At 36.8% G+C, this 27,377-nt stretch overlaps 1 protein-coding gene across 1 annotated transcript in view; it reads right to left on the bottom strand.

Annotated features, from left to right (window-relative positions):
- Nucleotides 1-8,556: 8,556 nt before the first annotated feature.
- The window catches only part of LOC107224495 (guanine nucleotide-binding protein G(s) subunit alpha), a 29,384-nt gene continuing 10,563 nt past the window's right edge, over nucleotides 8,557-27,377 (bottom strand). The window contains exons 5-10 of the mRNA XM_046736047.1: nucleotides 26,974-27,071; nucleotides 13,317-13,371; nucleotides 12,986-13,059; nucleotides 12,598-12,777; nucleotides 11,023-11,227; nucleotides 8,557-10,119 (exon numbers count right to left, since the gene is read on the bottom strand). Coding sequence (XP_046592003.1) covers nucleotides 9,973-10,119; nucleotides 11,023-11,227; nucleotides 12,598-12,777; nucleotides 12,986-13,059; nucleotides 13,317-13,371; nucleotides 26,974-27,071 — 759 coding nt within the window. The 3' untranslated portion in view covers nucleotides 8,557-9,972. The remainder of the gene's footprint in view (nucleotides 10,120-11,022; nucleotides 11,228-12,597; nucleotides 12,778-12,985; nucleotides 13,060-13,316; nucleotides 13,372-26,973; nucleotides 27,072-27,377) is intronic.

Here is a 27,377-nt window from a genome sequence, read left to right as displayed (position 1 = left end):
TAATTTACATACAACTTTTCGGTACATCATTCTGAACGCAACGATAAACAAATACTTTTAAACTATTATAGTTATGTTATACGTACATGTATATATATATATATATATATATATATATGCACATACGTACATATGTTTAATGTATGTATGCATATATGTATATATACATACGTCGTTGAATCGTAACGTTTCCTTCCTGCTACAAATGTAATTCTGTATAATTTAATTATATAATTTTGTAGCATGTGCTGTTCCACGTCTGATCATTTATACTCATTAGTCTCTCGTATCTTAGAGCTAGAAGTTTATCAGTTTGCGCATTTAGTTAGTACAGTACAATAGTCTGTTACTCTGTTTAACGAACTAATAATAATCATAATCATAATTAATTGTAACCTGTTAGTGTTTCAAGTTCTTGTAAACTTTTATATTCAGACAATCATCACAGAATATGAATGAAATTTGTTATATTATTTATTTATTTATTTTTATTTAGTCTATAGATCACGATCAAAATCGTACCACCTGCAATCATCCCCGCGCACAATTTTTTATATTATATTATTTTAATATGTATCCTATAGCCGGTCTGGCATTTCAATTTCAGTACGAATTGCAATATGTATTATAATATATTGAAATAGCCTCGAGGTGCGAAAACCGTTTAAAAATACAGAATAGACTATAACCACCCGCCCACGATTGCAAATAACTATTCACTTTCAGTAATTAAAATTTCAATCTCCCTTTCCATTCAGAGCTCAAAGCTATTTCTCCCTTACTCCCACATTATTTCTATATTATTTGTTCCTAGATAGATTTATTTTACTAGTATTATTCATTATTTATCATTTTCTTTAAATAGTTTTTAATCAATTTTCAATTTAGTTAATTTGATCTAAACATCTTTCTAAAAGACACGCAACAATGAATCGAAGGGATCGACATATCTTATATGTGTACGCCATTTTATTTATGTATAATCTACAAGTTTACTAACTTGCTGACTTCAATTTTTTTTTTTTTTTTTTTTTATCTTCTTTAAATATACATATACATATATGCACGACAAAACAGACAGCCTGTACAAAAATTTGTTAATTGTGTGTCAATATGTTCGATGTATATACATATACCATTATATAATAATATAATATATATGTATATACATTATACATGCATACATTACCATTTACTTGTTTAGTTTTCATTACGGATAATTCACAAACAGCTAAACAGCAAAAGATAGTCATTCCATTCACACTTTCGAAATGAGAAATGAATGTCGCATAGTGAAGAGATACCTTAAATTTTTTGTATATTCTTGTTTTAAGTGATCTTTGACTTTCTCCGACAGCCAGCAGCAGCAACAGCAGCATCATCATCGATAGTATTTGCAGTAGTCTGCCAGCTTTCTCACTAAATTATATGTTGTACCCTTGCACACGAAAGCCACAAATATATACCTATTTATGTATTGTGATTGGATCGTATAGGTAATATGCCAAGGAGCTTAAAATATATTGGAATGAGAATATAGTCGTGCGAGAGGAGAGATACAGGATGGAGATACGAATTTCCGGCTCTCCCAGTGTAACACATGCAGCATGAATTTTCTTGCTTAAAATTAGCTGCAATAACATTTCAAATCCTTGTTTGTGAATTATACCTATATGGCTTTCGGCGCACTGCAAGATACACGGATCGGATATATAATTCAGCTGACACTAACATTATTATTTTAACAAATAATCAGTATACGTTACAGGTTGTAATTAAAAAAAAACTGATAAGAAATATACACATATAGTACAAATAACGTTATAGTTTGACTTAAAAACTCAGATTTTGATTTTAATCACAGATTTTCTTTTCTTTCCTTTGCCATTCATCTTATTGTTTCTGCTGCACTTGTATGCGAACGACTATTACTGATGTACCAGACAGGTACATTCACGGTATTCCCGGCTCATTGATCATTAAAATACAATATACGATCCAAGATACAGAAGCATCACGATAAACACAGCGTGTCTTTGCAGTTTCTCTCTACGTGTTGCTTTTTTCAGTCTGTCAGGTGATTGTGAATGAAGACTAAACAAAACTAAACTGTAGGTATCAGTCAGCTTCTTTCACAAAAAATTATAATGAAACGATAACAATTGAAAAGGCAAAGACAGGCGTGAGATTGTCGCTAAGCATTTGATACGTCATTGACTGGTTCATCGGCTTGGCCATAATAGATATATTATAGGTAAATGTAACTGTATGAATATATAATACATACATACAGGTCTCGTTCTTATTTATTTCTCTCTTTTTACTGTAGCATGCACAATTGTAATTGCAGGCAACAGCATCGAGAGAAATTATTCACAAGGTATTGTAGGTCAATTCAAGTTTTACTGTACTACACATTTTACAATTGCCCATGAACACTTTGAGCGAAAGGGTGCTATGTATGTAGATACCACAGCACAGCACGCCAAAGGCTAGAATGAATAATTAACCGTATGTTTTTGAGATTTTCTTCCGAGCTCTACCACTTTGCACACATATAAATGCAAACATAAGTAACGGATAGTTTTGCAGTGCTTTAAAAAAAATTATCAATTACATCATCGTATATTACGAATCTCGTAATCATATGCGTGCAATGACTCTAGTGGTCCAATCTGTGACCAAGTTATTACCATATAATAATTTTTTTCACAATATATACTCGTCATTAAGTATTGATTTATCGCGACATTTTTTCTTTATCAATTGGTTTATTTTTCTGTAATTTATTTCGATTCGTCATCTTACCGTCACATAGCAAGCTCTACGTATGCACAAGTATGTATATATATGTGTGTGACGAATTGAAAGAAAAAATAAAAATTTGAAATTTACATGATAAGAATACAGCAATATACAATAATAATTATAATTATAATGATAATAATAACAATAATAATTACAGTAACATATTACATGTACAATGACAATAATAGTAATAGTAATCAAAAATTTATGCTTTACCAGCTATCTCATAATCGTGGTATACAATTATTGTGTATTATTATGCTTGGCAAACGGGATTCGCAACCATATATTGCGATATCCCACTGTCAAACACGTCGAATCTTTAGTAATAATGGCAATAATAATAATAATAATGCGTGCGTGTGTGTATGCTATAACATAGTATTTACTATACAACAGATGTGCTTTGAAATAATATTATTTAGAAAAAAAAAAAACAAAAAATTATACATGTATATTTGGACACACGGCGGTTTGACTTTATCACAATTTTTACATATATATGTAAATACATACGTACACATGTTTACATATGTATGTATATTAGGGTGTTTCAAAATAAAAAAAATTTCGATTTTCCAGTGGGCCACACCTGAAATAGTTAGTTTAGGTAGAAACAAAAATTCTGGCGGAAGATGAGCATTGTCGGTTGAGTGGAGGATCGGGAACATTTGATTTTTAATCTTTTTTTCCTTTTTATCAAATTTATGATGGATCAGTTTGTGTTTTAAATAAGATGCTCCTGGAACTCTTTAGTTGATGTTTAATAGGGACCCATTGTAATGGCAAATGTGTAAATATTGAATAAAATATTGAAATCTGAGTCAGAAAATGTTTTGCATGTATTTTGATTGAATAATAATCAGAAAACCCGTTAGACGTCCCTATTAAATATCAACTAAAGAGTTCTAGGAACATCTTATTTAAGACACAAACTGATCCGCTGGCAGCTGTAAAGACGAAAAAAAATTTTACTAACAATTATCCATCATAAATTCGATAAAAAGGAAAAAAAAGATTAAAAATGAAATGTGCCCGATCTTCCACTCAACCGACAATGCTCATCTTTCGCCAGAATTTTTGTTTCTACCTAAACTAACTATTTCAGGTGTGTCCCGTTGGAAAATCGAAAATTTTTTTATTTTGAATCACCCTAATGTATATAATTACTTTGCTCTGAAAATCCTGGCTATTATATATATATAGTATATTCCTCTAATGAAAAATCAATACTCCTTTCTTTCAATTTATACATTAATTACCATTTATATACTTCAAAATTAAAATAATAATTAATTGTAACATGTGACAATGCGTGACGTACATACGCATACATAAATACATACATACATACATAAGTTTAATGCGCGTCCACCTGAATTTTCAGTTGCATATACATAGTACAATAATACATAAGTATATCGTGTATCGTTAGTGTTGGTAGAGATATTACAGAAAAATACTTGTGCGATCGACATATATGGGCTGTTTTAAAACATTGGGCGCAAGGCGGTGTATGTAATAAGTATATATATACTATACATATACAACAACAACAACAAGAACAACAACAACAACAACAATGGTAGTAATAATTATGATGATGATAATAATAATAATAATAATAATGATGATGATGACAATGATAATATTGACGACGATAGTAATGTGTCCAAAAATTCACCTTGCCAATTACTTGATTTCAAGACAAATAGAACGGTTTTCAATTTATAAGCATTTATTCCTACATTGACTGTTGTTTCTTTACTGTTTCTTACATGGAAATTACTTTGCATAACAAGAAACTCATAATGTCAGTTACATAGTACCAGTGATAGTAATAATAAAAACAACAGCATTAAGAGACTATTAACGGTTCAGTTAGTTCTAATTTTTCTAGTCAATTGCACAGGTTTGCTATTATAATTGAAACTTTACGTGATGATTATAATTAAAAAGTAGGTTTATTACAAACGGTTTGTATGATTTAATATATGTGTATGTATATATAAATATATTTAGGTAAGATTTCATACTATATGCATTCATACTTTCTTTAATGATTTCTTTACTCTATGTTTCAATGATTTTTCCATTTATTCTGATACAGTTTTAAATCCAGGCATGTAAAATTACACTAAACCTTCATGAGACGATGGTGAGAAAGGGGCAAATGTTTGTGAAATAAATTATCATGCGGTTTTCCATGCAGACTTGCAATGATTTCTCTAGTTATACATCTGCCTAACGAGAACATGATCAAATTACGAAGAAGTCCCAGATTACAAGATGTAAAAGTTTTGTCAGATTTTTTTCATGGAAAATCCCATAAGTGTATTGTATTTTATGCCTAGTTTTCTTATACAATTTCGTTCTCTTGTGCTCATATAAAGTTAAATATTTTCTCTTCCATTTTTGCTTGGTAATTGATCGCTAAATGCGCGGTTTTTCTAACAGCTTATACACATACTCGGTATGCCTCTGTAGATGAAAGTGTGATTTTTTTTCTTTCCTTTTTTTTTTTTACAAAACGTGAAAATCAATGTTAAAATCTGAAAATATATATTTTGTAAAAATAAAAAATACTCTTGGCAAATACTAATTGTATCTAATATGCAATCAATATAATGCTTTTGTGCCGAGTGGACAATCAATATTACCTACAATATGTATGTATCTATGTATATCTTATGCGCGTTATGTTAGTTATATGTATTTATGGTATCATATGTATGTAGATGGAAGTTAATGAACGAAGCGAAAACGGTATAATTACGGTAAGTTGAAGTATAATAAGAGAAATAAAAAAAGACACTCGAATATAATGAAAAATATCCATCTATTTAAAATGCAACAAGACTCTACAAGATGTAGGTATATATCTGATTGTGATTCATCACTTGCACATACATCGCACTCGTATGTCATCAAATAATTCAAAAGAATAAAGATCATTACAATAAATTAGCCTCATCACGCTCGCTTATCATGGTGGGAATTTTTTTTTTTTTTTTGTAATACACGGCTTGAATTCTATTACAATCGTACATATCGATTGTATTCAATACGTAGGAAGTTTTTCGAGCGCGGTGATGCGTTATCGTAACTGATTATTATGATTATTAAATATTCATTCATCTCACATTCAATCCTGTTAGTGTGTTATACATAAACCTATACGCGAAATAGATATATTAATGTACTATATATACTTACATACGCGCGAGTTTGATGTACAATATGCATATACCATACGTATTGCACTGTTATTATTATATTAGAATTCTACACAATAAAATATACAATATGTTTTCAGCGTACAGTAAAATTTCTAGTAATTAAGTAATTAATTAAGTAAGTATAATACAAAGGAAACAACAAGGGACATATAATCGCGTATACCGGGTGTCCTTTAACTAACAAAGTTGAAAATAAGCATGGGAACGAGTAAATCCACCCACGAGCACAAGTTATACACATTTGTGATCTTTTATTCATCACTTGCACATCAAACGATGATGCTTGACATTCGTGACGGTAATCAAATCGCACAAAGAGCATGTTAAAGTTACAGGTGACGGACCGAGCTTACGCGATATGGATACTCGAACAGAACTCATACAAATTATAGGAAGTATATATGAAAAGTTCTGGACTAAGCCTTGGTGAAAATTAATTTCTTATCCTTCTTTATTTCTTCTTTTCAAATCTACTACGTACATAATACACAGCGAGTGTCTCTATCTGCGGAACGATGCGTGCGTCTTTATTCAAGTTGCTTGAATAAGGCACACGTATCGTTCGACAGATAGAAAAACTTACAGTGTATATGCACGTACGTATAGATATGATAAAATACTATGAACGTTACTTGCAGTTGATGTATTATGTACGAGAGGGGATACGGCACCGTATTATAATAAAGGCACGTCTATGTGTATAGTGAAGTGAAATTGCCGAATACTGTCCTCCAGGCTGTTGAAATCCAGCTGAGCAAATTAAAATTTTTGAATCGCAATGTCATAGTAGCGTTTCCCATATAAATTCAATTTTATTGCTACATGGGTTATATTACGACATAACGTTTGATGGAAGCTCTGAACCTGAATAATAAACAAACAAAAAGATTAGTTCAAAATGAATAATCAAAGAACTAAGATTTTTCACCTTTTGTCGATACTGTGCAGCATGTACGCATAGTTGGAACAGTTCAAAACTTTTTATAAACTTCTAATTGTTTTTACAGTAAACTCTTACTTCCCGACAGTGAAAAACAGAATGCAGAGAATACGGTATTCAGCGCTTTTCCTCTAATATTGTTGCAGATGAATGTAACAGTTATTAATTCATGGACACCCTGTATATATTTGTACACATACTTAATATGCAATGGTTGAAATGATCTTCAAAATACTGTATAATTCGATGAAATACTCTCTCGCAGTGAAATTTGTGTATTTTTTGAGATTCCTAAGTGGGTCAGTTTCAGTTTGTAAAATTATAGTTCAAATGATTAGGAGGCATATATAATATTCACCGTGTAGTGTGTAGTTATGTAGGAGCATGTATTAATTTAGTTGGTAATAATAATTTATGTCCATAAAATGATCCGGTGAGGTTGCACCTGCAAGGTAAAATATTATAATTGAATATAACAGGTAATAATATATATATGCGCGTGTATAAATGTACATACACTATACATATATATGTATGTATGTATGCATCTATATATATATTAGTATGTGTGTATCTCCAAATAAAAGTATCCATAGCAATTGAGAATAATAAATTGTCCTCTTGAATTCCACGACTTATCGTTACATAGAGATAGGTTTTCTTCTTCAGCATGTAACATACAGCGAGTAAAGGGAGTAAATCCAAGAGTACGAAGACAGTGGCGGCGCGCGGTCAAACACCAGTACTGCCTGCAACGACAGGAGGACTGACCTTTGCGCGCCTTGACTAGCAAACTATCCAATGGCACGCTTTTATTCCTGTCGCCGGGTACAAGGGTGGGTTTATATCTTATCGCAGTCACTTCGTCTACACGCATGCTTTAATCTACATAATACAGATGGGGCATTTTGGAACTCGAATCGACTCGCCTCTGACTTTAAAAATGCGGTATCAACTATCGCTCTTATGGATTGCAAAAAATGACATTTGCTTAAAGTGAAATTCACAGGTAGGTTGAATTGAGTTGGAATGCCCCACGTTTCGTATATGTATACATATACAACAGATATATACATATACCTGTGTGTGTGTGTGTACATATATATATTAATATATATATATATATATATATATATATATATATATATATATATATATATATATATATATATATATGTATGTATATGTACATATATCTGTTATGTATGTCTGTATGTATGTCTATATATAACAGAGTATGAACATTTCGAACCATGCTTTGCAGGAAATTCACATGAAAATGTTAACTGAACCAATGTGATTCGTGTTTTGCATATAAAACTTTTGTTGTAAACTTTTTTCCCCCACTGGAATTGTATGGCCGTATTCGTTTCCGATGAAGTCATGAAACGGCGTTCACTACTTCTATCCAGCATTGAATGCATAGGAGAAAAACTTTGGCGTTTTATAACTCAATAATTATGACAATTTGAACTTATACCCATTGTCTTTGGGTTAGTTCAAGTACTGATTATGGCGTCAGTTGCAATTCGGAAATAAAGTCTTAATTGTTTATAATTAGTCTCGCGCTGATTAGGAAAATAAATTTACTCACTGTAAATAAAATATGTGTACAATTGACGTATTACCAAGAAGTTTACAACAAACATTGACGATCACCAGTACAGAAGAAGTAGAATAAAATTACATGCTCGGCAATTGGCTAATCGCCCAATCACTCTCAGAGCTGAAAGATTGTTCCAGCCAAGGCAAATGTCCGACGTAAATTAAGACATCACGCAAAATCCCTACAGCCAGCTATGACCAGTGCAACTGTACCAGCGATACATCAATCATACGCAACTCGAGATTCAAGTGGTGAACCAAGTTTCACAATCAGATAATACTCGGATCTCGGTGATTGTGAGTTCTACATACATACGTATACGTCTCTATCTTAGGTGTTACGAACTTGATCTGGGTAATGGTTATAGATAAAAAATAATCACTGTCCACGGTGATTTGCTAATTATCTTCCACCATCAAATTGACAACAAGGGGCAAAACTTGTTCCTCGTCCTTCGTTCGCATATTACCGACTGCTTAGAGATAAGAAAGCCTTGTCATAGAATCGAGTTACAACAATACAAAAAATTATTGTATTACCTGCATTCAATAAATGATTGTTAGATACGAAGATTCCCAATCTACTTAACCGAACTACAAGGCACGGCAAAGCGGTATACCTAATTTTAAAATATGAATTACGTTCACGGACCGTGTGAAGATATTACAAAATGAAAATGTCGATTCAAAAATCAGGGAAACTGATTCCAACTGCCTGGTTTTCTATAAAATACCTCAATATGTTTGCGGTAATGAATAAGTTAACTCGACTCCGTGCATGATCTTTCTTTCTCCGTTTGCGGCACAAAAATATGATAACACAATATATATATCAGGCTCAACTTGACTTAGCAGTAATCAACTTCCCTGCATTATGTAATTCTTAATTTTTTGTCTTCCTTCCAATTACAAAATACGTATGTATTATCGTACTGCACCAGCACGATACCGTGATACGTTACGGTAGATGGACTCCAGTGACTGACGAAAGAGATAGATAGAAAGAGACAGAGAGAGAGAGAAAGAGAGAAAGAGAGAGAGAGAGAGAGGGAGAGAGAGAGAGAGGAAGAGAGATAGAGATAGATAAATAGAAAGAGAGAAACATAAATTCAGTTTCGCCCCCGCCCTCCGGCCTTTCCCTGACAGCCCTGGCTCGTCTAGCTCCAAGGGCCCAGGAAGGTGATGCTCCGTTATCGCACCAGGCCTGTGAGCATCTGTTGCAGGTTGTCGTACTCAACGCACGGCACAACTTCGTATTTTAAGTTGAAATATCGACGGGCACAGGTATTTCCCCCTTGATATCGTACTATAATGCCGTTGGAGTTGCAGTGGGGCTCCGTAAAGAAGCGGACGAAGCAAACTACGGCTGCCAGAACCAAGTCACAATAGTTCGTACTGACGAAGGTGCATTCGCTGGATGATATCGCGGCAGTCGTTGAACACTCTCTTTATATTCTCGGTGTCAACGGCGCACGTGAAATGTGGGTAACAATAATGCTTTCCATCCCCACTCGCCGTGCTTATGCGCTGAAATTATTCATCCGCAATATTATAATCATGGAGATAACAAGGAGGGGACAAACATCTCTGCTATACACTGTTGGCAAAAATATGTTGAAGTTTCATATTTTTCTTTGAATATCATGATGGCTTATATTTTATTTTGTTTCAGCAAAGTAAGATAAACTCAGTATTTTCAACGCGAAACAATCTGCTGATACTTCAATTCTTTAAACCGGACGTCAATAGGAAAAACATTGAATGAGAGTAATTTCAATATGACCATTATTGGGACATGCTCGAATAATTTCACATTGACTGAAATTATTGCCAACAGGGTACGAGGCTGTTTCGGTTTCTCCCCAAACACTGTTGTTTCTCAATATTGAGATTGTTTTGACGGCAATAAAAATTGATTAGGTTTACTTTAAAAATATAAATTACTAGTAGCATTGAATTGGAAAGAAACTATTTTGTTACCTGTGTTATTGGAATAAGCGCGATTTGGTGGTTTAAAAAATACATGCGGTTGCATACATAAAATAAGTTCAGATCTATCAATATAGTAGAAAGATTTCGGGACTTGCAGCATTAACCTTATCATTTTTTACCTAGTTGGTAAAATATTGATTATGCATGTGATATTTTTTACTTGGTAATAAAATTTGAAAGGCATAGAGAATTGAAAATTTCTTCATCCATAAGAAGTGAAGAACTTCACCAAAAATGGTCTTTGCTCAATGATTCAGCGATGTTGATTAAAACCAAAAAATGTAGATACGTATATTTAAAAGCCATTTTAATGACAGAATTAACTTGGAAGTTGACATCAAGCCCGCTGAATGTAAAAATGTTCTCATCGTCTTAACTCGAATACAAATAACGGCAATAGTGGAAATCGAGTAGATTATTGTGACTAGCAATACTGACCAGGAACTCGTCTCGGATGAAGTATTTCGCCCTAATGACGTCAGGGGGTTCCGAGGGATCCGCGACGACGCCTGGCTCAACGGGTGTCTGGTATCTCGCAAATTCTGGAAAGTAGTCCTCGAGCTTGTGTTTGCCGGCTTTGATTTTCTCCGCTAGAAGATCTTGCTTGTTCAGGAACAAGATTACGGATATCGTACGGAGCCATCTGCGAATATAGAAAGTCATACAACCATCACCCTTGTGTCTTCTCTTTCATGGTAGATGTGAGGGGAGAAATTGAAGATTTCAGCCAATCGTGAAAAATAAACAAATGTCAATCGGTAAAATGTACCTTGAGTCGCATAAATGCAGGCGAATTTATTCCACCTTAAATTACCGATAGACATTTCCACGAATATGCCCGGTATACAGGGTGTTTATGTTAACTCGAGACAGACTTCTAGGGTGTGTTGAGGCTGCCTTGACAAGCATTTCGAGGTAAGACACCCATGGTCGGAAGCTCATTCTAACGGCTGTCGAGGGCTGTGAAGGATTTGGTAATGAATCAGATGTGATCACTTGCGACGCAATGTTTCATTCGCCTGTAGATAACAGTACGAAATTCTTGTCCGAAGTCTACAAAACAATAAACTTGACAATCAAAAAATAACGAAACAATTTACGGCGCTTATAAACAGAATTTGAAAAAGTTATGGAAAACTAAAGGCCCAAGTGTACATGTGCACAGTGTGTAGTGGATTCCTGTGAAACATGACAAATTTCACGTATTCCGAACTACGAAAAATTATCTGTTATTTTTCTCATTGTCTATCTTTTTTTTAAAAAACAAAGCTTATCGTTTTGTTGACTTCACACAAGAACTTTGTACCGTTGTCTACGGCCGAATGAAACTTTGGGTCGAAAGTGATCGCGTCTGATTCATTGCACCAGGAACAAGAGCGCGGTACCAAATCCTTCCAAGCTCTCCACAGCCGTTAGAATGAGTTTCCGACCATGGGTGTCTTACCTCAAAATACTTGCCTAGGCAGTCCCCGTGCACCATAGAAGTCTGTCCAAAGTCAACATGAACACCTTGTATATTTATTCACAGGCTAACGCATGCAGAGATAATTTCAATGATTTCAAAATTAGGCCAGCAACAACGTGCCATACGAACTATAATATCTCTATTGGTTATGTAAGTAACATTTTTCAAACTTAGTCATCGGACCTGTTGTACCATGACAAGAAATCTTGGTAGGAATTAGAAGGAGATGAATTAATGCAATCCTATAGCATTTTGTCTTAATAAGTTGTAGAGTTCAATCAAGGATATATTTCGTTAATATCATTGAGCGCTAGACGTTAAAGATTGTAAATGTACGCTGTGTAATTAAGTCCTAGGAAGCTAACAACCTAGGAAAACAAACAGGGGAATAAACATTCGGTCAAACAAACAAACAACCAGCCAAATGAAAGAGGGAAGAAAGGAGGTAAGGAAGGGATACGGAAGGAAGGCAGGAAGGAAGGAAGGAAGGAAGGAAGGAAGGAAGGAATGAAGGAAGAGAGGGATGGAGGAAAGGAACAGGCACTCACCGGTTATTCCAAATGCTCTTGAAGAGGTCGAGACTTTCTCTGAGTCTGAGTTTCGTCGGGTCTTCCCTAAGCACCATGTTGTAACTACTGCAGGCCGTCACGAAGATAATGGCTGTCACATCGTTAAAGCACTGTATCCATTTTCTCCTTTCGTCTCGCTGCCCGCCGACATCGAACATGCTGTAAAAAGATCATTATCACGGTTCGGGACGTGCGTTATTTACCCGTAATTATATAGCATACCAATATATTAGACGTAGCTGCTACCGCGTTTGTTCAACGCTTCCCGCTATCAACCCGAACCACAATCAAATAGCAGCTCGCCCGTAAATTCAAGTGTTGAGGTAGTTAATAAATTAATATATACATACAGAATATGAAAACTTACTGAAAGTTGACTTTGTCGACTTGAAACCGCGTCTCGAAGATACCGGAGGTGAGGACTCGACACCTCAAGATATCCTGCAAAAAGCAACGTGCGTGTTTATTCTTATCACCATCAATTTATCGTGATTTGTCATTATTCATCACTGTATTGATCAGAATCACGATCTACAAATAATAATTACAACAAACTTCACATCGGTATAGAAATCGACGATCCATTATACGAAAATCAAATTTTTAAACAAGTGTGTACATATTGCAATCGTCGGATGATCTAGCACCAATGGATGTAAATTAGTATATAAACAAAATGTTGAGGAATTATCGCTCACCTGTTCCGTAGGTGTGTAGTCGAGTTGTTTCACTATCGCTACTTTGTCTAGGAAGCTAAAACATAAAGATAAGACATACACTGTAGTAAATATAATACGATATGATTACACGATTTTTCTTAGGCTTATAGAGTATCGGAACAACATTGCCACGGAGTTCAATGATGTTTCTATATAAGTAATTCTAGTATGGACTGGACGGTATATCAATCCATTCATGTGTTTCGCCTATTTTTTACACAGGTATGTACGATATAACTGAGGGATGAACTGTGATAAATATTTTAATCGATTTAGACCCGTTTTCGCTTCTATTACTGTTTCAAAGCGATTTTATTAATGTATTCAGGGTATTCTAGAGTAACATCTTAATTACGTAACGTAAACCTGTTAAGATATAAGAATATTGCCGCTCGGGAAATAAAATTTACAAGTCAGGTTAATACATGTTAACCGATTTCCCCCAAACATCTGCAATTTTAATTATTGCGATAAGATCCTGTCAGACTGAGTCCCGTTTTAAAACAAACATTATATCCGTTGTTTGGCTTATTAACGTTTTGACGAGGAGCTACTATTATAGGTGTGTGTACGTATTTGAAAGGAGAACCTGGCTTGATTTTCAATTTATATCTTCTAGCTTAGGTATTTTTCTCTTTTATTCTTAAACGCAATCGATGCCATTCAGACATTCTCTCAATTGGCGGATTGAACCGATGTCACAGGTAAATAAAATGTCGATAACTGTCATACTAGTAGGATCAATGTCTATAAAATAGCGAATTTATTGTGACACAACCATTTTCCGCACAGCTAAACGTCGTACGAGAGTAAATTTTGTTAATGACTGCAAACTACAATAAGAAACTGTGCTATCACATCTATCAAGTCGGATTAAGGATAACGTCATATCGATACTATTCACGGGTTTGCACGGGTTTGCAGCCGAATTTTTCAGCATTTCTTCAATGATAAACGGTAAAATTCGTTATCAGGAGAAAAAAAAAAGAAATAACATGTTTTCGCAGAATATAAGGTATAAGAATCCTTGCAAAACCTGTAAATCGTTCTTCCGAGTTCTATGAATACGTTCTTAATCGGTCAAGTCGTTCAGTAGAAAGAACAACGGTTAGAAGGTAAATAACGAGGGCGAGTCAAGCTGCAGCAATAGAATTAAAAACCAAAATATTGTGCGTCAAAACAGCTTAAACCAAAAATCAACATCTGGCTGCTGTAGCTCATTATCAGCGCAACTCAATCAACCCACTTTCACTTTCAAAGATCATACATTCGACAGAATCCGATCATCCTGTGTGGCAGATTCATTGGTGGTTAGTTATGTGGTTCTCCGATCAAGATTCTAGAAACGAATCACAATAATAACCATGCTTCGAAATCATTTCACCAGACAATTGAAGACCTATTCGATTCTACGATATGTAGTAAGATAAAGTGTACCAGTTACTGACCCTGTCCCAATTACCGCCTTCTTTCTTGGTTGTATCTGATTAACCCTTAGTTCTAAAAACATCCAACAATGAAATTCTATTTTCTAACCATCTAGCAATTGTTTATAGTCGTAGAGAAATTTACATCTTGTTCCTTCAATTTTTAATTATGGAAAATAAACGGAGTCAATAATTTGGTCTAAGCGCGTCAATACTCATACGCTTAACTGATAAAGAAATATCGAGTATCGAATAATTGCAAGCTGCACGTACATATTCGGCATTCGCTAGTGCATATCCAAGTGTGCATCGCATCCTGCCAGTAGTGTCATTCCGCGTTGGGTCAGACGCTGGCAAATGTAGGGCCGAGAGGGCCGACCAAGAAAAACCGAAACCTCTTACATGTTGAGCAATTCGACGGCTGACAAACACGGAATGAAACTACTAGCGCGATTTGTATGGCTGGAGGGGCGGGGGGGGGGGGGGGGGGGGGCCGACGTGCTGCCATATTTCAAACGAATCGTTAAATTATCTTCCGAACTGATTGTTTTATTACAAGTTGAAAAGAATCTTGTCAGTTTTCGAGGGGGATAGAAAATAGGAATATCAGTTAGTTGATGAAATGGGTCGTTATTTGAAACATTAACACAAGGGCAATTTTTTTTAGTTTTCAGTTTCTTTTAGAGTAAAAATTTCTTTCGTCATATCATAATAGATGCGTAGAAGTTTTATTTTTCCCCATTTTAATGTTTGTTTTCCTGAAGCGGTTTTGTTTTAGGTAAGAGAAGCTTCGGTTCAGGATCTGAAAGCAATGAACTTGTGAGTAAAATCTTCAGGTTGACGAGTGTCTGGTTTTTAAGAAAAACGCATCCGCTTCTAACGTGAACAATTTTCTTCGAATCATCAGCATTGAAATATAAAATATTTTCTCTTCGCCGCCGGTGAACGCACATTTAGTTGAATCAATGACTTTTTTCTCTCACTATGGGAGTAAAAACCAAAAACCGTTTTGCGATGAAAGAATAATCGACTCGGTCGATAAATCGAGTTCGAAAATCGATTATTTTTCGGTCATTCTTACCGTTACCGACGGCTCGTTTAAACCTGGACAATCCATCTAGATTTCCGCTCTGATTGCCTTTATGCACACACACACATATATATATATATATCAGTGCATCCATGAGTCTTAAATTCGATACACGGGCTTTCGCTGAGTTCCGCTACAGAAGACGCGAGGAGGAGGAAAATCGATCGAACGGTCGTGTGGGTATAAGGTGTACATATATCGACACGCACAGGTATACAGAGGTCCGTACACCCCGCGAAAGCTAACCTAACCTAACCTAACTTAACCTAACCTAACCCAACGTCCGCAAGCAAACTCGGCGCTACCTAACCTCAACTTGAACGCCCCCCCCCCCCCCCCCCCCCCCCCGCCCCTCTAGGGTCCCGAGGCAGTCTAGGCTTGCGGCACAGCCACCCTAAACACCCCCTGACTGCCCTGAGTGAGTGAGCCAACCAGCCAGCCTCCTGCACTCGCCCAGTTCTAATCCGGGTCATGGGTCACTGCCATCGCTCTGTGTCCAATTACAGAGGAGCGTCGCTTGAAGTCTGCAGCGGCGGTTTTGTCGCGGTTACGAGACGATGTTGCCTACGATGCAAATTATCACAGCCGTCGGCGTCGCCGGGTTGGTTTGACGTTGCTCGGTGGGTAACACTTTTCTTGGTTTGTTTAAACATGGTGATCGGTATGGAATCCCTAACAAATTCAAGGATGTTTCCGGGACATTTTCAGGTTGTTCAACGACGTTCGGGAAAAACAAAAATACACGAATGCAGACGGCAGAGGGTACTGTACGTAATCGGCTCGATGCAACGTAAGAGATATTATACGTTACTTCTACTACAACCTGTTAGTGGGGAAAAACGAAAAAACCGATTCGATGCGGGAATACACATTTTTTTTTTTAAACATGTACTCGGTGTACACAAGTAAATATATCATTCACAGCAAACCTTGAAAATAGAATATTTCCAGGAATTTTTAAGGGCAAGCAAAATTCAACATTTGCCAGGACCTCGAGGACTTTCAGGACCACTGGACACCACGTTGTAGTTACAACAGAGATAAAATTTCAGTTCTACAAATTATCCGGGTGAAAATGATTTCTACGACTTTCTACGAATTTTTACGGAAACTGGGATATTTCGTGCAAAAAATAGTAAATATGCATACTTTCTCATAAAAACTTTTAAATTGTCATGAAAATTTGTATTTTTTCAGAAAAAAATTCAACAAGCTACTAATATTTTTAACGAAAATTGACAATTTTTTATGAAATAGTACGAAATGTTCCGATTTCTGTAAAAACTCATAGTAGAAGAGATTTTCACCAGGGTACTCTGTTATGCAGACATTGACTGTTTTCATTATCTAACATAATCGAAAATTATACAGCTGTAGGTTCTACGGGTCAGAAAATGAATATTAGTATCGAAGTTAGGTTAGGATTAGATTACTGTTTGTGGATTTTACTGTAATTTTCTAACTAACTAACCGTAACAAGATGAAATTTCCTCCAATTATACACGCTTGTCTGCACATATTTCAATCATTATCCAGGGTATCTAGCGTCAATGACGTATCAAACTCCCTGACATTTCCTCGTATACCAAACGAAAATAGACATTTCCCAGCATTCGTTTCAACCTAACTTTACTACCAAACTCACGTTTTTCATGAAAATTATTAAAAAATTAGGCATCAGATGTCTCTATCGTAAGTTAAAAAGTCCATTTTTTCTTTCAGTTCAATTTTGCTCAAAGCCAATTACCAAATAAAGTAATAAACACCCCGCTTCTAAGAAACTAACGGAGAATTAGAATTAGCCATTCTCTCGAAACATTGAAGGTAGAAAAATCGATCTGAGAGTATCATCTTTTTTTTCAGTACTTGTTCATATTTTTTCATAATTTTTACATAATGTTCAACATCGTCTTATCAATTCTTAAAATTCCTCCAAAAACCGTATTTTTCGTCACTTACACCCTCTTCACATCGACCCCGCCAATTGTCGCACGGAGAATAATTTGCTTCATTTCACTAAAATCGTACACTAAGCGAGGAAGAAAATACAAAAAATTCCAGGACACATATACCCGATTTCCCTAACATTTCCCGATTTTTTCGGACGTATGAAAATTCCCTGACAGTTAGTACCCTCTGTACTATCTCTTTTTTTAATTTTATTTATAAATTGTTATACAATTACTATACAATAATACCAAAAAGCTCGTGAAAATTGAAAAATAATTGGTACGATTGGACTGCGTTCAAGCCTTTTACACGTTATTAACGGCATAAGCGGTAACAATAAGTTCAAGTTGGTGCACCCTCGGCTGATTGCGAAGGGTCGGGGCGTAATGCCGCACAGGACGAAGGCTGCGTAGTAACTCTACGCTACCGGGTGTCTCCTGGGTCGAGGGTTAAGCGTGACCCGGTTTCGCCATGCCCTCCGACACCGTCGAGGTAACGCGGCGACCTTGAAGTCGCCGGCGTCGGCGTCGGCCATCTTTGTTCGTCCCACCCGCGTGCTGCCATTTTTAGGCGTCTGCGCTATATTTAAAGTCAACCTGTGCGTACGGTCTACACATATACTGTATACTATATATACATATATATATATATATATAGAGAGAGAGAGAGAGAGATTAGATTTACATCGTGTACACGGCGTCGGTTTGCATCGCGATGGCGCTGTTCAAAGATGATGAGAACTTTTCAACACCCGTAGAAAGGCGAAAATTCAACCCGAGAAATGAACTTGTCATCGAATAGGTAATACGTTTGTAGCGAGAGGATTTTGACCAAAGCAATTGTATTTGTACCGCATTGCTTTTTTCTTCTTATTTATTTATTTTATTATTTTTGTTTATTTTTTTTAGAGAAAAACGTTGAAACTGCAGAGAGGCGGAGATTTACTGAACTGCACCGTGGGTCTAGAAACGCCGCGATATGTTTAGGAAACTTTAACGCTAAACTACTCCGACCATTACTTGACTAGCTCTGTTTCTCTTTAGTTCGTTTTCTCTATTTTCGTATGTTTAGGAAACATCGGATATTCAGGGAATTGTATACAAACAGCAGCAGCTCGGTTAAATTAAAGCCGAAGGAGTGCAGTGCGCAATAGAATCTGCATCTTAAAGTTCAAACCCGTTCGTCTATTAAACTTACTTGAGACTCTTTCTCGTACTTTAACCACGATTTTTTCCACACGTCAAATTTACGATTCAGAACTTTCAGGCCAGTCTGCAGGCCACGGCCAAGGTATTTTAATATTCGAATTTTTTACAAAAATAAAGAAGAGGGTAAAAAAAAAAAATAACTACACACGTACAACCTTGTGGAAATTCTATATCAATGTTATATGCTGTTGTATTATCATTTACTAACTTCACTTCATATTATTAATTTTGTCTAGCAGTAATAAAATTGAGTGCATACACCATAGAAATGATGCACCTTAGGGTGGTCCTTACAAAGGTCATTTTTGAATTTCGACTGACTCGCCCCGCCAAATCAGCTCCACATCATTAAAAAATAATTCCCTCGTTTTTCAAGTTTTTATCTCAACTCTAACCCGTGCCTCGAAGAAGTTGGATTTCCCCATTCAACCCTTTCAAGGGCACATCGAATCTACCGAATGGATTTAGATGAACTTTGGTCTGAGGAGATTTTTTGGATCGCTGATTACCAATCTGAACTGAAAATTTAAAGTGGCGGGTCCAACACGTTGGACCAAAAGCTCAAAAGTCACTGATATTGTCACATTGGATCCAGCATTTCTGAATTTTGTAATTTCGAGTTCAGATTCGTAATCAGTGACCTCGAAAACCCCCGGGTACCGAGTTTCATCGAAATAGAATGATTTTTTGGATTTCGGTTCACCATATCATCTCCGCCATTTTAAATTTTCAAATTTTGAGTTCATATACCCTATACCAAATTTTATCTAAATCCGTTCGATAGATTTGATGTGCCTCTAAAAGGGTTGAATGGGATCCATCCTCTTTGGGACATGGCTTAGAGTTGAGATGAAGGCCTGAAAAAATTAGGGAATTATTTATGAATTATCTGGAATCAATTTGGGGAGCGAGTAGGTCAAAATTCAAAAATGATCTTTTTACGGCCAATCCTAAATTGTACATCCACCTCAATATCTTTGGCGCTGTAAGATCGCAGCTGTAATCTCTTGTACCTATAACATGTATTGACATTACTAGGAACAACTTGCGTTACCAAGTTTACATATAACATATAATTTGTTGTAGAATATTGAAAGACGGTGTGATGTAAGTTAATTATACTACACTACACACATAACGTATACACAAAACGGTATGTCAGCATACGACATTCACCCCATAACTCTGACTGAAGCGGAAGACTCGAGAGGCAAGACTATTGCACGTCTGCCTGAAATTACACTACAGCATTTAAGTAGCGTGAATAGTCCACCACTACTTAGACTCTTGCAGAATACATACGTATACTTCAATTCGCGCCAACTAATTCTTGTTGTTCCTTCATCTCCGCCTGCAGCAATTGATCCCGCAGCAAAGAACGAGAGACGCACCTTACAGGTAAACGCTCGCTTAGACTAGTTGACGTCTTACATATCCGATCGAATCGCTGAGCGTTTTCACGCATGTACGAAGGAAAGACTAAAAAAGAAATCGTGTAATTCTATGATAGTCTTCCGGAATACTTTGAGAAGCTCGAAGAGCGTTACAGCTGGAATGACGACGCCACCTTGATTGAACTCGCTCGCCTCAAGAAGTTTCAAACGACCGAATGCTGTACGAGCGTTATGTTGTGGTTCATGTACCTACCATGAATTCCAATCACTCCAAAACCATCGTCGTACAGTCAAGTATTCATAGTAGACAAAGCTTAACCGCCGTCAAGAAGGAAAGTTTGTACATGTCGCAACAATTACTCTATTCCAACTTCGGATGACTTCATCGACTGTTTCATGAGCTGTGAATCAATGTTACCGACATTGTGTCCGGTGGCCCTGGAAATGTCCTTGAATTTTTCTTGTCTTCTGGAAATATTCCACTTTTAATGTCTTTCAATTTGTTACGAATTTTTTACTCGACACCATGTTACAAGAGAGTTCAATCGGAGAAAAAAATATTTAGAGAAGGTGCGGTGCAGGACTTTTTCGGCGTGATTACTGCACGGAGGTCAAACAAAAAAAAAGGTAGAGTTAATCGCATAAAAATGAAAGATATACCGTCGCTGGATTTTCGTCCGACAATTATTTCTCAATTCGTGTTCCTTGTCGCGACTCGATTTTACTCGTCGTCTCTGCGTCGCCTACCTACAAGGTAAAACACATGCACGTATCGAACACTGCACCGGGCTGTGTGTAAGATGCCGATGGCGTTGTCGTTTAATCACGAGCTACTAAAACTACTAATTTGTATGCGGCATGCAGTATGCGATACAGCTGAACGATAGGTGACCACCCACCTAATTGTACAATGCAAGATACGGACCTGACGGAAAAATCTCTCACACTCTACGCGTGCATTGCCAGGGTGAGCACGAATTTTTGGGAAAAATATAATGTACAAGAAAGTCAAGTTGGCCAATTTATGTTTTTTTTACGAAAAAAAGTAAGCTTGTTACCTCAAAACATCATTTCTAATTCCCGTGATAGAAAACTGATATTTTCAATTTTTTTCCACTGACCAAATTAAAAATCCCCTGACATTTCCATATTTTTCAGGTGTCTGGCCACCCTGATCACGAAGGCACGAATTACGTGTTGCACGTATCAATTTTCACCGTGATCACAATTGTCAATGTACTATATTTTCTGGTGATTCGGTGTAACGCATTTCTTCACTTCGCAGTGAAAGTGCTTGCTTAAAAATGTGAAGTCGTCAATTAACAACAGACGACTATGTAAAACCAAAGTAATAAAATAATTGTTCGATGCGTCAAAGAGATTCGATATGTATTTAAATGTTTAATACGGACTGTTTGTTAATTTAAATTCGTGTTGTATATATTATGATACCTTAAGGTAAAAATTGCCTTTCGGTTATCCGAACTTTTGACTATCCGAACTAAGCTCGGTCCCAATTAATTCGGATAATCGAGGTACTGCTGTAATAATACCGTCGCTGCGAGCTTCGTTATCCCCGACGATACGTAACAAGCTTGACATCGCTTTCATTAGTCCCGCGGTTTTGTTTCGCACTATCAGAAAATAGGACTCTGGTGTGATATTTTATACAGGGTGATCTGGACGGACTCCCAGGGTTTGTGGGGGCTGCCTAGACAAATATTTCGAGGTAAGACACCCATGGTCGGAAATTCATCCTAACGGCTGTCGAGAGCTTTTATGGATTTGGTGCCGCGATCTTGTTCCTGGTGCAATGAATCAGACGCGATCACTTTCGACCCAAAGTTTCATTCGGCCGTAGACAACGGTACAAAGTTCTTGTGTGAAGTCAACAAAACGATAAGCTTTGTTTTTTAAAAAAAAGATAGACAATGAGAAAAATAACAGATAATTTTTCGTAGTTCGGAATACGTGAAATTTGTCATGTTTCACAGGAATCCACTACACACTGTGCACATGTACACTTGGGCCTTTAGTTTACCATAACTTTTTCAAATTCTGTTTATGAGCGCCGGAAATTGTTTCGTTATTTTATTATTGTCAAGTTTATTGTTTTGTAGACTTCGGACAAGAATTTCGTACTGTCATCTACGGGCGAATGAAACATTGCGTCGCAAGTGATCACATCTGATTCATTACCAAATCCTTCAAAGCCCTCGACAGCCGTTAGGATGAGCTTCCGACCATGGGTGTCTTACCTCGAAACGCTAGTGTAGGCAGCCCCTAGAAGTCTGGTAAAAGTTAACATAAACACCCTGTATATCCCTCCATCTGCAGAGTGTACCAACAAGATAAATACAGAATAAACGTACATGAACCCAAGCGAATCGAAGATTTTAACGCCTATATAAGACATTCGTATACACACCAGCAGCGTATTTACGTATAATACATATATATATATATATATATATATATATATATATGTGTGTAAGATACGAATAATAATTGGTTCGAGACACGGAACTATGGGGTAAAAAAATTTGCACGTACCTACGAGAAATTGATCTTGTAGACAGACAGTCAGTCGAGTCGGGTCTAAATATAAAAAAGTGTGTGTAAGCAGCAGTGTAGCGTTTTAGGTCTCTGTATCTCTGTACCTATACGTATAAGGTACGCGTATTCGTACAATGTGTGCGTTCGGCCGATTCGAGAGATGAGAGAATTGAAATAGGTGGGCGAGCTCCGGGAAAATAAGAAGAAGACGGACTTGTGTTAGGCTTGTACCGCATGGTCGGGTGGCGGGGTTCGTGTGAAATCAAGTCACATGCCGTGTCTCGAGTTGACCGAACCAATTCTGGAACAAACCGCGCGTTTACGCAATTCCTTAGGATAGCGAGGATACACCTATTATATGACGGATGTTATTTATACACCCACCTGTGCAGCATCGAATGCAAACAGCGTTGTAGATCGTCCGTATATTGCATTATAGTTTGTAACAATGATCTGACGACGCGTTGACGACGGGAAGTTGATTTCAGAAAGATGTGTCTAATTCTGGCAATGATACTGTACACTCCGTAAATTGCAAAGGTTTGCTGAAAGGTATATTTTTTCGTCTGTATGGGATGTTTTTTTCTTTTTTTTTTTTTTATAAATATTGTTCTGTCGAGTGTCCCAAATTCTAAAACGACTTCCATTTATCTCCGTCACGTGGAGTATTCTTGTAAAATACAAGGCGTTTGGGTAAACAAAAAAAAATCATAACGGTAATGAAAAAACTGCCATTTCATTACAATCAACCAAACAATATTTCTTAGAAAATTAAATAAACAATTTCTCTGTGAAATGCATTTACATTTCGTGTTCATTCATTGAGCCCACGAAACCTATTCTTCTTCTCTTTGATACACCTTCGAACACGCTTCCGCGTTTCATTTTCTCATTTCCTGTTTCTATTTATTCTCGAGTCTCACTCTAACGCGTATTAAATGGAAATAAGAAACCACTTTCGCACAGGACTTTTGGAATCAAGAATACGATACGAGATTTCGAATTAAACGGGAACTTCGCTCTAAATGAAACTGCAAACACGAGTTGAAGAAAAAACCCGACGTGATGGAACTTTTTCAGTATTTTTCCCGGTTTCGGTGAGTGAAAATCTGTGGGAAACGGTATTAAAGAAAACCTCTGCAGTTTTCTGGTTGAAGACCAAACTTTCAATGAAAAAATAATTAACAAAGCTCTCAAACTCAAATTCCTGCAAGTGTTTTCATTTCCTTGAAAGAAAAGAGAAAAAAAAATAGTACAAATAGGTGTGATTTTAGACTATCCGAGCTGTGCCCCCCCCCCCCTCAAGAAGTCGCTTCAGCATGAGTAAAAAATCGAACGAGCGTCGTCTCAGACGCAACGTACAACGCTCGTCTTTGAATAGAATCTTTCTTTCAATCCAAACAAATTATTCACAGCGCGCCACGATGTAAATTCGCAAATTATACATTTTTTCGCGAAACACCGTAACGCGTACGATATTACACAGGTGTACATACACATGCGGTTTCGATTTGCTCGCCGTGTCATTGTCGTACGTAGGTAGGTATTGGCAGAGAGATAGGAGCGATTGTACAGAGGTGAAGTTATAGCATCGCACAGGCATTCCGTGCGACAGGCGAAGGTGTGCGTGGGAAACACGACGCACGCGTCCATTCGCGCTCTCCTCCTCGTCCTGCCTCTTTCTTTCGCCTCGGAATCAGCGAGCGCCGCGTCGCCGTTGCACAGCCTCTGTATGTACGTACGTACATCGCGATAAAAGAACCGACACCAGCCGGGATGACGATGATAACGGCGATAGCGACGATAACAGCTGCTCGCATGGCCACCGATAACGTGCCTACACCGTAGTTCGAACCTCTCCTATCCTCCTCATCCTCCTCATCCTCATCCTCCTCATCCTCCTCGTCGTCGTCTATTTTAGGCCACCGAAATCGAAACGTTTCGTTTCGTTTCGTTGCGTTGGGTTCGCGTCATGACCGCGAATTCCTCTCATTGATATTCCACGCCGTATCCCGCCTCGTACATTTCTTGGGTTGTACGATACGCGTCACGTATGCAGTATAACCATGTATAACCTGCTACACGTTACACCGCAGCGACACGCGTGTCATACGAATGACCGTTGCAGCTTGTAATAATTGTATTGTATTGTATTGTAAGAGAGGTCGACTTGTTACTTGTTAAATACTTGTATACGTATAAGTGTGTCGTGTACAGTCCTCCTATCCGAGTTATCCGCCGAATGAAACTTTGATTGCAGGGATCATGATAACGGTATATATGACGTGTCACGTGTCTTTTTCTCACAAGATAAGGGATTCGACGAGTCTGCAGGCTGCATGCTCTTCGAGACCGTGACAATGGTGTTGACTGTACATCGCATTTTCATTACCAGTTGTTGGAACCTCGAGTAGGTGGAAAGTTTATCGTATGTCACTTCGAACGACTTAAATTGGGCGCGACTCGATCTTCCCAAAAGCTTTTGAAAAACTTCGACCTCAAATAACCGCAACGTCGTAAGCCTTGCATGACGTCGGGAACTAATGTAAATTCGATCTATATCACAGTTCGACGAATGAAAATAATTTTTTTTTCAGCTGAATGGGATGTTTTTTGTAAATATTGTGTTTTCGATCGTCCTGAATCGAAAAATTACTTCTATTTCCCTCCGTCACGTACAGTATTCTTGCAAAATGCAAGGCGTTTGCATAAAAAAAAATCATAAGAATAACGAAAAGAGCCATCATTTAATTATAATAAGCTAAACAATATTTCTTATAAAATTAAACAAACAATTTCTCTATGAAATGTATTCAACATTCCGTGTTCGTTCTTTTCGCCTATGAAATCTTCTCTTCTTCTCTTTCCGCACTTCTAACTTGTTTCGGTGAGTTAAAATCTGAATAAAAAAAAAAAAAAAAGTAAAAAACCTGTGCACTCTTTTGGTTGCAGACCTGTGCATTTTTGAAGGAACTATTTTTCCCGTCATGCTCCAACGTAACATTTATAATATTCAAAGCTATATATTGCAATTCGATACTTCGACGTTATGTCGAATATCGAACGGAATTAGAATGAATAGCTCAACGTTACGGAATTACGGATATTCTACGCTTACCTGTAATAATTGACGTATTTGTAACACCGCGGCATACAACTTCGTCTACATCCAAGAACTCTACAACGCGGTTGAGGAAGAACTAAAAAACTAAAAGTAGCAAAATATCGAATTTTCAACGAAAGTCCGAGTATAATAAAATGAAAATACAAAAAGACGAAATACAGAACTGCAAGATCTGCGCTGAGAGAAATTTTTAGTTTCGGTTACCGCTCAGTCTTTAAAAATTTAATTTTTTACCACAATCGAAAAATATTGTTCTAGGTAGAAAATGAAAATTAGTTTTCTAGCTGTAACCGGAAAGTCTCCGTTACTATTCTTTCTCGTTGCGATCACTGTTGCTATATTTTCTGGTAACTGTTGCGAAAATTTAATGCCTGTGCAACAGTAAATTGACGTTAAAGCCTCGTTTAGCTAAAAAAAAAGTAAATTAAACCTCACAAACCGATTCAGCGTTGCAATAACCAAAAAAGGATCGACAATGGCGTGAAATTTTTAGGCGTACCTCGTTTTTCGTAATCCCAACAATATTCAAACAGTTTTTTTTTTTTTTAACGCTACCTGTTTTACTAAATTTTTCTCAGTGTATAATCTGTATACGATTCTATACAATTATCGAGACGAATTCCGATGATTCTAAATTCTGGCGTTTTATATTCAAACCTTTCTTTTTTTTTTGACTTCTCTACACTTCGACTTGTTCCACATTTTTAACTTGTGTAAATTAAACGTTTTCACCTCTTCGACAAATCGGCTTACGGTCCGTCCATTTTTTCATCTTACTACATATTTTTGTGCATAGAGGTGTATGTTACACACGTATACACGTGTGTGAGGGAGGTTCACCGTACGCGGTGTGATGGCAAAGAAATCTTTGATCATGCCATACTCACTATTTGGCGCAGTCGATGAGCTGATACTCGTTGCTGCGCTCAAAGCTCTGCTGGACTCCTCTGTCCTTCCAAAGCGTCTCCACAATCTCGTAGAATTCCTGCAAGCAAAATCATATACATACGATTATCGATTGATTCAAGGGTATAAATAAAGTAGGTATCGAGATTGTAATGCTGCAGGTTATACAACCTGTACCGCGGATCGCCAAAATACACGAAGAGGAGAAAAGAGCGGATTTTAATAAAAACTGCGTGGCTTTTTTGGTAAAATATATATATATATATATATATACAAATCTCGTAAAATGCAGATTTACGATTTACTCTGAGAATAGTGAAAACTACCGCGTGCGCGGAATAAAATCAGGTACATTTGTAGTAAAAATTACAGCTGACACGGACGT

Source organism: Neodiprion lecontei, chromosome 3, assembly GCF_021901455.1.
Source record: "Neodiprion lecontei isolate iyNeoLeco1 chromosome 3, iyNeoLeco1.1, whole genome shotgun sequence".
Classification (NCBI taxonomy): domain Eukaryota; kingdom Metazoa; phylum Arthropoda; class Insecta; order Hymenoptera; family Diprionidae; genus Neodiprion; species Neodiprion lecontei.
This window is presented reverse-complemented; position numbering and strand designations above follow the sequence as displayed.